This window comes from Terrapene carolina, unplaced genomic scaffold (assembly GCF_002925995.2).
Source record: "Terrapene carolina triunguis isolate 2854851 unplaced genomic scaffold, T_m_triunguis-2.0 Scaffold848, whole genome shotgun sequence".
Taxonomy (NCBI): domain Eukaryota; kingdom Metazoa; phylum Chordata; order Testudines; family Emydidae; genus Terrapene; species Terrapene triunguis.
The window spans coordinates 295,995-305,765 of NW_020665199.1; the positions used below are offsets into that span (position 1 = coordinate 295,995).

Below are 9,771 nucleotides of genomic sequence, written 5' to 3' on the forward strand. Positions count from 1 at the left end.
GGGGGGGGGGAGAACGGGACAGTGAAATGGGGCAGCTGCTGCTCTGACCAGTCCCACTGCTCCTCCCACAATCAACCCACCAGCCCTTCCTAGAATAGTCCCAACCACCCCCCACTTGTCTTCTCCCCCCACTGATTGGCTCCAAAAGGTCCCCCCACAGACCCCTGGGTCAGTACCTGCTCCTTCTGCCGTCTCTCCCGGGCGTCCCTTGCCTTCTTCTCAGCCTCATGTCTCTGTGGGGAGAGGGGAGCTGGTGGCAACGCTGGGGTCCCTGTGACCGCCTAGGCAGCTAGTGGCAGCAGTGGGATGGAGACTGCAGGGCCCCTCCCCCCAGGGGAGTTGGGTGGCAGTGGTAGGATCCCTGGGGAGCTGGTGGCAGCAGTGGGATGGAAACCACAGGGCCCCTCCCCCAAGGGCCAAGGGGACCTGGTGGCAGAAGTGGAATCCCTGGAGCTCCCGGGGCAGCTGGTGGCAAAGTGGGATCCCCACATTCACACACGCCCAAGACAGGACCATACCTGGGCCTCGTATTGCACCAGAGCCTCCTTCAGCCGCTGCGCCAGGTGCTGGCCCTTCTCCAGCTGGGCCAGCACACAGGGCACTGCCCCCTCGATGGCTTCCACCCGCTGCTGGTAGCCAGCCTTCAGCTCCTTCCACTGCTGCTTGGCTTGCACCATTTGGCTCCCTGGGCCGGGGAGGGTGGCAGGAGGGAAAGAGGCAGTGCATCAAACTGGTGAGTCCTGGCTGTGAGCCACCATGGCTCTAACCCACTCTAGCCTCCACTCCCCTCCCAGAGCTGGGGTGAAAACCCAGGAGTCCGGGCTACTCACGGACGGCTGCCTCTGTGGTCTTCTGGTCAAAGGGGGCGGAGTCCCTCTGGTCCAAGAATTCCAGCAGGAATTTGACCACGTGGAGCTGGCTGCACATCCACTTCTGCTTCTTCCGTGTGTCCTAGGGAGCCATGGTAGGGGGAAATTACAGCCGGCGCCCCCTGGAGGGGAAAGGCCCCATTGCCCACCCTGAGTCAGCCAGTCCCACGCCCTGGACAGGATGGGAGCCAGCGCCTCCTAGGGGGGACAGGCCCCGTGTTCCATTCCCCACTTGCCTGGGCCAGCCAGTCCCCACCCCTGGGACTGGACCAGAGCTGGTGCCCCCTAAAGGCAGAGGCCCGCTGCCCCATCACTCACCACAGCATGCTCCACCAGGACTTTGGCTGGCAGCTCCGCCTCCAGCTCCTCTCGGGTCGGCCCCTCGAAAGCCAGCGCCTCATCCAGCTGGGCCAGGAGCCTGTGGGGAGGGGCAGGGAGAGGGTCACGGCCAGGGAGCGATAGGCCCAGCCTGCGAGGAGCCCCAGCCCCTAATTCGCTTGTACGATGGCAGAAGCCCAAGATCCCCGGCCCTCGTGCTCCTTTCTGAGCCACCGCGGATGGAAGGATTCCCGTGGCAGCTGATTCTGGGGTGGGGACAACAACCCGGAGGCTTCAACGCCTACTGCACCACCAACCTCATCTCCTTGCTTGGACTCCCCCAGGCCCTGATCTCTGCCCTAGAGGCAACACTCTGGCCAAATCTCCCCCTACAGAGCCCCAGTCCCACAGCCGAGCCCTTTTCACCCATGAGATGAAGAACCAGGGGAGTCATCTTTGCTCTACGCCAGCTTCCACCATGGAGACACTGGCCCCCTAAAGGGCCCCTCTCTCTTCTCCCGCCCCAGATCTCCTGGGTTCTCCCCCCATCCCTGGAGGGTGACTCGCGCCCACAGCAAGAAAACCTCCAATGAAGCGGCCAACTCTGGCCCCAATAAGCTACCCGGGGCAATAAACTGCTCCAGCCATCCCACATATCCACTCCCTACATCGTACCCCAGCTCCGAGAGAATCACGAGCACTGAGGAAGTCTTGGACCTGCCCTGTCTATATACAGTGGCCAACAGTCACCCGGCGGATTCTCCTTAAGAAGTTCAGGCCACCACAAAGGAGTCCGGACTCAAGACACGGCAGTCAGAACTGGCCCTGCTTCCCACTGAAATCCAGGGATGGGAGCGTGGCCTTGGATGGATTTAGAGGGCACAAGGGACTAGCCCTGCCGTCTTAACCGCACATAGCTGGCGAAGGAATTCAAGATGAGATCGGGGAGCCAGACATCGAGATATGAGAACTTTATTGAGGATTTAAATACTGACTAGGAAAATTGCAGTTATCGAAAAAAAGATATGGACAAGCCAACCCCACATCGTGCCTACTTCTGACGGAGACCTTCTGATGAAGAGACAAGAAGAGTTTAGTGGAGGACGCCCCATAAGCAGGTATCTGCCACCCCAATGTGCCCACTAGACGTCAGACATTCACCTTACTTTAATACCCTTTCTCCTATCCACCCATTTGTGGCTGGCAGCCATGTTTAATTTGCTCGCCGGGCCCGGTCCACGCGGGGTGTTCCAGGTAACTGTAATTGGGGGACCCCAATTGCTACCACCAGCGATTCGAGGTTGGACATTCCCCCAGTGTTTCCAACAGGTTAACATGGCGAACCTCAGGGTTACGTGCACCAAAATTGGGGGGCAATTTTGTTAATTTGTGGTGTCCTTGTTTCTCCCCCAATACACACAACTAAGTCTTAGAACGTTAGGTAACATACTTAAACAGAGAGAAGATGGATGAGAAAATATCTGTTATTGGACCAACTTCTGTTGGTGGGAAAGAGACAACAGAGCCTGAAGAAGAGCTTGAAAGCTTAAATCTCAAACTAATTACCAAGCCTATTTCATTATTTATAAGTTTATTCCTCAATAATTGCATAACAGCATCTTTAGCACCATTTTGTCACCGCCCTTTGTGACCAAAGAGGACACCGACATCTCGCGGGTGCGGCTGTGGCTAAAAATGGACATTGCCGTTCTCCGTGACACCAGATTTACTGATGACGGGCGATTCACAGAGATCGGAGTGGGGTACATGCTCTCCTGGTGAGGTCGCCCAGCCTCAGCGCCATGACAAGCAGGTGTTGGCTTTGAAATCAGCAGCTGCATTGTTCCCAAGCTTGAAAGTCTACCTAAAGGCAGAAGTGACCATCTTATGGGTCTATGGTTGCCTTTGAAATGTAAGTACATTACCATGAGCAGCACGTACATCCCTACCATGAGAAATGCAGATGACGTGAAAAAAAATTATAGTGACTTTGACAAACTCATCGTGTCAACGTCAGATAAGCTAACCATCATGGACTTTTAACGCAAAGGTTGGAAGTAATGGGGTAATCTGGCGGAATGCCATCGGACACAATGGGACTCAGAAAGAGAATAGCAATGGTCGCACACACTAAGTAGCAGAGTTCAAGGGGAAATTAGCAATTGCAAATGGCTTTTTCCACCTATCTGACAAAACAAAAATGTCACAGGCAAGCCCAAGGTCCAAACAACAGCATCTTATTGACTGCATTGTTGATTGGCAGCGAGTTCGACAAGTCACTGTAGCCATGCATGGGGCAGACCACTCCAAACTGTTGTTAGTAATTCAAGTGGCACAGCGTAAGTCGTCCTCTAAACCAGTCAGACGACTCAGCATAAAGCGATTTGAGCACAGATTAGTTTCAACATCAGGACAAGTTTTCCAAGATCTGGTCAAGGGTGTAAGGTCAACAGAAGTGTCTCCATCTCCTTCAGGCCTGCAATGGTCTCCAGCGGGTCTAGCCAACAACCGGACAATATTAGTCCCCCCAAAGTGCAACTCCAAGCTCATCTAGATCCATCAACATCTGGATTCAAATGTGGAACTGGAACCACTTCAGTGATGCCAATGGATGATCTATCAATGGATGAAGGAGAAATCTCCATTCTCTCATGCTCTCTGCCGTGTTCCTGTCAACTGTGATCTCGCTGTCTCGGCCAGGAAAGGCTGCAGGGTCCAGGAGAACGTTCTGAAATGGTTGGAGTCATTTTTAGAGTGACATTAGGATGGGCAACTTCACTTCCACCACTAGACCCCTCATGAGTGGAGTCCCATTTTAGGGTATGTCTACACTACAGGATTAATCCGAATTTAGATAATTCGAATTTGGGAAACAGGTTGTATAAATTCGATTGTGCGCGGCCACACTAAGCACCTTAATTCGGTTTTTAACCACATTAATTCGGTGGTGTGCGGCCACACTACCCCATTAACTTAAACACAGTAATTCGGTGGTGTGCGTCCACACTAACCCTAATTCGAATTAACAAAATCGATTTAGGCTCTACTCCGTTCGTCGAGGTGGAGTACAGAAATCGATTTAAAGGGCCCTTTAATTCGAATTAACTGGCTCTGTAGTGTGGACGGGTGAAGGGTTAATTCGGATTAACGCTGCTAAATCCGAATTAATCCCGTAGTGTAGACCAGGCCAAAGGATCAAATCTCTGTCCACTCCTATCAAACACCTGTCAGACGACTCGGACTCAAGCCCCAACGACACGCAGCTAACTAGGCTTGGCCAAATTCATTCTTTTATGGATAGTAATGTTTATTTTTAAGCTTTATTCTGCAATTTTTATCTATTTATGTTTTCACAGTCTCACAAAGTTTGGGAGGGTTGACGCATCTAATTGGTATTTTCACCCATTTAAATTTTCGCAGCCACGTGGCTTGATGGGCGTCTCAGCCAAGAACAATTTAACAATGGTCTCTAACAAGTTCTCAATGTGCATTTTTTGCCTCTCCGTAAATTTCGACACACATCGGTGGAAATATTTAGTGTCAGTTTGGGTGGGTGCAGGCACAACCAACGTTTACCGCCATTTACAGATAAATATCTAATTTTCCATGTCTAGCGATGGCACCCAGCTCTACTTATCCTCCACCACGTAGGACCAAATCTCCACCGGCTAGATGGCCAAATATTTGGGCAAGATCAGCCCACGAACGGAGAACAGCTGGACCCAAGCAGAGGCGATGCTGGAGGACCGAGCGGAGGAGTGCGAGGAGCTCCCAGACACCCCGCCGTCTCCTCCCGTGGTAGGTTCACGCCCACAGTTCCTCGTGGCAGGGCAACGCTTCCGACGTTGACGTTGCTGCTCAACTGGGAGACTCCAGTCCGCGCCAGCAGGCGACAACCCTGCCTCGGTTACCCGGTCGCCTCTCGGGTGCATCACGGCGACGCCGTCGACCTGGAGCCACCGGCGCAGAACGCGGCCGGGCAGCGTCGCGGTCCAAGACTCGAGGCTGATCTTCGAGGCGCTCCAGGGTCAAGGATGGTGGAAATCGCCGGAGTCGGGGCAGAGTCGATGCGATCGGGACGGGACGGGCCCGGCGGGCGCCCAGGCGACGCGGTGTCCTCAGGGGCCAGCCTCGGAGCCGTGTCCCTCGCCGAGCGCCCTACACAGAACCCCAACAACCCCCCCCCCCCCCCGGCCCCCCCCCCTCCTGAGGGCCCCCCCCGGGACACACCATCGCCCTCCTATTGAGAAGGGGGCTCCCCGCGGGACACATCATCGCCCCGCCCCATAGAAGGGGACCCCAGGCCCCCCAACTACTCACTCCCGGGCCTGCCCAGCCGCTGCCATCCCGCCACCGATTTGTTGTTCCAGCCGCCACCCGCGCTCGCGCCTTTTCCTTCAACACCGTTGGCCCCGCCCCGGCCACCGAAAGAGCCAATCAGCAGGCGAGTTCCCTCAGGGAAGGCCCCGCCCGGGACTCCGAAGGAGCCAATCAGCAGGCGAGTTCCCTCAGGGAAGGCCCCGCCCGGGACTCCCAAGGAGCCGGCGACAAGGCGGCCCCCTGGAGAGTGGCTGCCATGTTGGAGCCGGGAGAAATGGGGGCGGCCATCTAGGAACCACGGGAAGGGGGGTGTTCAGGTGGGGGCGGCCATCTTGGAACCATGGGGGCCGTCATGTTGGCATAGGGCAGGATCCTGAGGCCGCCATCTTAGGAGAGGCAGGAGGCTGGGGGTGGGGGTCAGGGGAAGCAACTGGCCGGGTTGGGAGGCTCCAAATTCTCTGTGCGCAGCGGGTGGTGGGAGGGAGTCAGGACGCCTGGGTCCTAATCCCAGACCCGCCCCCGGCCCGGAGAGAACCCAGGAGTCCTGGCTCCCAGCCCCTCCCCTCAGCCCACGGGGAGGGGAGGGGCGGGGCGGGATCCAGGTGAGCCGCAGGTGTTGGCCCCGCCCCCGGCTATAAAGCACCTGCCCCCAGGTGCGGGTGGGGGAGGAGCCGCCATGGCCTGGACGCCCGAGAGCCGCAAGGGCCGAGCCCTGAGCGCCAGCAGCCGGGACCCCCCCGCCTGGAGGCGATTCCAGTAAGAGGGGGACAGGCAGCCCCCCCTGAGAACCCAGGAGTCCTGGAGATCCCCCCAAGAACCCAGGAGTCCTGGCTCCCCTCCTCTCCCTCCCTTCCCCTCGCCCCCCCGAGAACCCAGGAGTCCTGGCTCCCCTCTCCCCTTGCCCCCCCCAGAACCTAGGAGTCCTGGCTCCCCTCCTTTCCCCACCCCGCTCTAACCACCAGACCCTGCCCCCCACTCCCAGAGCCGGGGGGAGACCCCAGGGTAAGAGCCCTACCACTGCTGCAGTGCAAGTGGATCCCCTAGAATTGTGCAGGGGATTTTTCATGCAGAACCCAAAAGCTACCGAGGTGCAATGGGGCTGTGGGGGGGATGGCGATGGGGCTGTGCATTGGGGTGGGGGGATGGGGGTGGAGGATGGTATTTAGGGTGCAGTGGGGGCTGTGCATGAGATGGGGGATCATAGGCTCCTCGACCCGTGTGGTGAGAAGGGACCGCAAGGGGCACCTAGTCTGACCCCCGACCACGCTGCAGGATTTAAACCATCCAAGACAGATGGCTCCAGCCTCCGCTCGAAACCTTCGTCGAAGGAGCTTCCACAACCGGTTCCATCGTCCTCCTGCTCTTCCCGGCCGGAAGTTTTCCCTGAGATTTAATCTCAATCTGCTGTGCTGTAGTTTGAACCCACGGCCTCTCGCCCTGGCCTCTGGGGCAAGAGAGAACCACCTGTCTCCATCTTTTCTATGGCAGCCTTTGGAGTAGTCGAAGAGCGCTCACATGTCCCCCCCTTAATCTCTTTTCCAAACTGAGCGTTCCCAGTTCCTGCAGCCTTTGCTCACGTGGCTGGCGTCCCACCCCTTTGATCGGCTTTGTCACTCGCCTCTGGGTTCTACCCAGTGTCTCCACATCCTTTCTGTGCATTGGTGACCAAAACTGGACACCGTCCTCCAACTGCGGCCTAGCCTGGGCCGAGCAGAGCCGTCCTGTCATCTCCTGGGACCTGCAGCCACGCCTCTGTTAATGCAACCGAAAATTGTACGTGCTTTTTTTCTTTGTTTTTTGCAACAGCATCGCATTGCTGACTCATGTCGAGGTTGTGATCCACCACAACTCCCAGCTCCTTCCCAGCAGCGCTTCTGCCCAGCTAGTTCGCCCCCGTTCTGTACTGGTGCACTTGGTTTTTCTTCCCAAAGTGTAGCCCGTCTTCACTGAATTTCATTTTGTTGGCTACAGCCGAGTTCTCCAGTTTATCAAGATCCCTCTGAATTGTAGCTCTGTCCTCCAAAGTGTTGGCAACCCCCCCCTCACTTTGTGCCATCTGTAAATTGGATCAGTCTGCTCTGTATACCTACCTCCAGGTAGTTAATAAAGATGTAGAACACCACCGGATCTAGAACAGATCCCTGCGGCTCCCCACTTGGGACCTCCTTCCAATCCGACGACAGTCCATGAACTGTTACACTTTGTTTGTGATTATTTAACCAATTCTGTATCCGCCTAATGGTAGTTCTGCCAAGCCCGCATTTCTCCAGCTTACTTATCAGACTGTCATGTGGGACATGTCAAAAGCAGAGCTGTCAGTCAATTGCGGTTGATGGCAAGTGATTAACGCAAAACAAATTAACTAGATTAAAAAAAAAGTGGCGATTAATCACACTTTTAATCGCACTGTTAATACCAGAACACCAATTTCCATTGATGATCAATATTTGGTGATGTTTTTCCAGTTTTTCAACTATCTTTCAATTACAATGCAGAATACAAAGTTTACAAGGTTCACTTTGCAGCAGTACTTTTGATTACACGTAGTTGCACTGTAAAAAAGATAAACGAGAAATAATATTTTTCAGTTCACCTCAGCCCAGTGCTATTGGGCAATCTCTTTATCCTGCAGGTGCACCTTACAAGTGTTTTTAAAAAAAAAAAAAAAAAAAGTTACATAACTGCGCTCAAAACCAAAGCAATCCAAAACTTTAGCGCTTGCAAGTCCACTCAGTCCTACTTCTCGTTCAGCCAATCACTCAGATGAACTAGTGTGTTTACACTTCCGGGCGATCATGCTGCCCGCTTCTTATTTACACTGGCACCTGAAAGTGAGAGAACAGGCGTTCGCCTGGCACGGTTGTAGCCGGGGTCGCAAGGTATTTCTGAGCCAAACATACAAATCACGTGTGCCCCTTCGTACTTCGACCTGAAGTGAAATTGGGATTCAATCCTTGTTTAATAGTGAAATTAAACCCGCGATGGAGCGCCACTGTGTTTTGTTTTTTTTAAATCTCGCGATTCATTGCAATTTTTTTTTCCCATCGGTTGACAGCCCTGGTCCAAAGCCTGGCTGAATCATAGAATATCAGGGTTGGGAGGGACCTCAGGAGGTATCTAGTCCAAGCCCCTGCTCAAGGCAGGACCAATCCCCAACTAAATCATCCTAGCCAGGGCTTTGTCAAGCTGGGCCTTAAAAACCTCTAAGGATGGAGATTCCACCACCTCCCTAGGGAACCCATTCCAGTGCTTCACCACCCTCCTAGTGAAACAGTTTTTCCTAATATCCAAGTCCAGGTATAAAAATGTTTATTCGAGCTAATGTTTAAAACGATCTTCCTAGGTTACGGAAAGCGTTTCTGTACATCTGGGTATAATGCTTCAAGCATCCCAAAGTACAAAGTGGGGTTAGCAAGTCATAAAATACATCTAGTCCATCATCTGCAATATCCCAACGGCTGGTTAATCAATTGAACGGTGCAGTGAAAATATTAGCACCCAACTATTGGGGTACATCATTCATCCCAAGTTCTACTGAGGTGTAGATGGTCCCTCAGTAATAGAGACTTTGGGATAGGCGGCCCCTCGGGAAATCTCATCCACCGAGCAGGATTTCAGTTGCTTTCCTGACTTCGCTTCTCCGTCTCTCTTCTGGTCTTCCCGATGTGGGGTGATCTGTCCCCGCATTCCCCCCCTCCACCAAATCGGTTACCCCCACCCGTCAAAGGAGGAACTCAAGCTGGTGGGGCAGGCTTTGGGCTGGGGCCCGGCTGCTGGCCATCAGCCCGGCTCTTCCAAGGACGGGCAGCTCCGCTGCTTTGCAGGTTGCTCTGGTAGCAGCCCAGGGCCCGGTTTGCAGCTTCCCCCCGGTCCTGCTCCAGCCAGGTGTTTGCAAATATGGTCTTTCTCGCCAGGGGCTGGGAGATTTCTTCAGCGCCCTGGGGGGCTGGTTGCAGGGGAGATGGGGGGGGCTCGGTGCATGGGGGGGCTGCTGTCTGGGGGTGGGTGGGGGCCCGGTTGCATGGGGTGTGGGGGGCTGGTGCCTGGGTGCAGGGGGGGAGGGGGGAGCTGGTTGCAGGGGGGAGGTGGGGTTGGTGCACGGGGGGGGCTGGTGCCTGGGTGCAGGGGGGGCGTGGTTGCATGGGGTACGGGGGGGGCCTGGGTGCAGGGGGGGCTGGTTGCGGGGGGAGGGGGGATTGGTGCGCGGGGGGGCTGGTGCCTGGGTGCAGGGGGGCTTGGTTGCATGGGGTGCGGGGGGGGGGGG

General features: G+C 55.3%; 1 protein-coding gene across 1 annotated transcript in view; it reads right to left on the reverse strand.

The window, feature by feature from the left end:
* Nucleotides 1-5,583, reverse strand: part of ZWINT (ZW10 interacting kinetochore protein) — a 26,354-nt gene extending 20,771 nt beyond the window's left edge. The window contains exons 1-5 of the mRNA XM_026660917.1: nucleotides 5,508-5,583; nucleotides 1,188-1,287; nucleotides 831-951; nucleotides 519-685; nucleotides 177-233 (exon numbers count right to left, since the gene is read on the reverse strand). Of these exons, the coding sequence (XP_026516702.1) occupies nucleotides 177-233; nucleotides 519-685; nucleotides 831-951; nucleotides 1,188-1,287; nucleotides 5,508-5,533 (471 nt within the window). The 5' untranslated portion in view covers nucleotides 5,534-5,583. The remainder of the gene's footprint in view (nucleotides 1-176; nucleotides 234-518; nucleotides 686-830; nucleotides 952-1,187; nucleotides 1,288-5,507) is intronic.
* Between the last annotated feature and the right edge of the window lie 4,188 nt (nucleotides 5,584-9,771).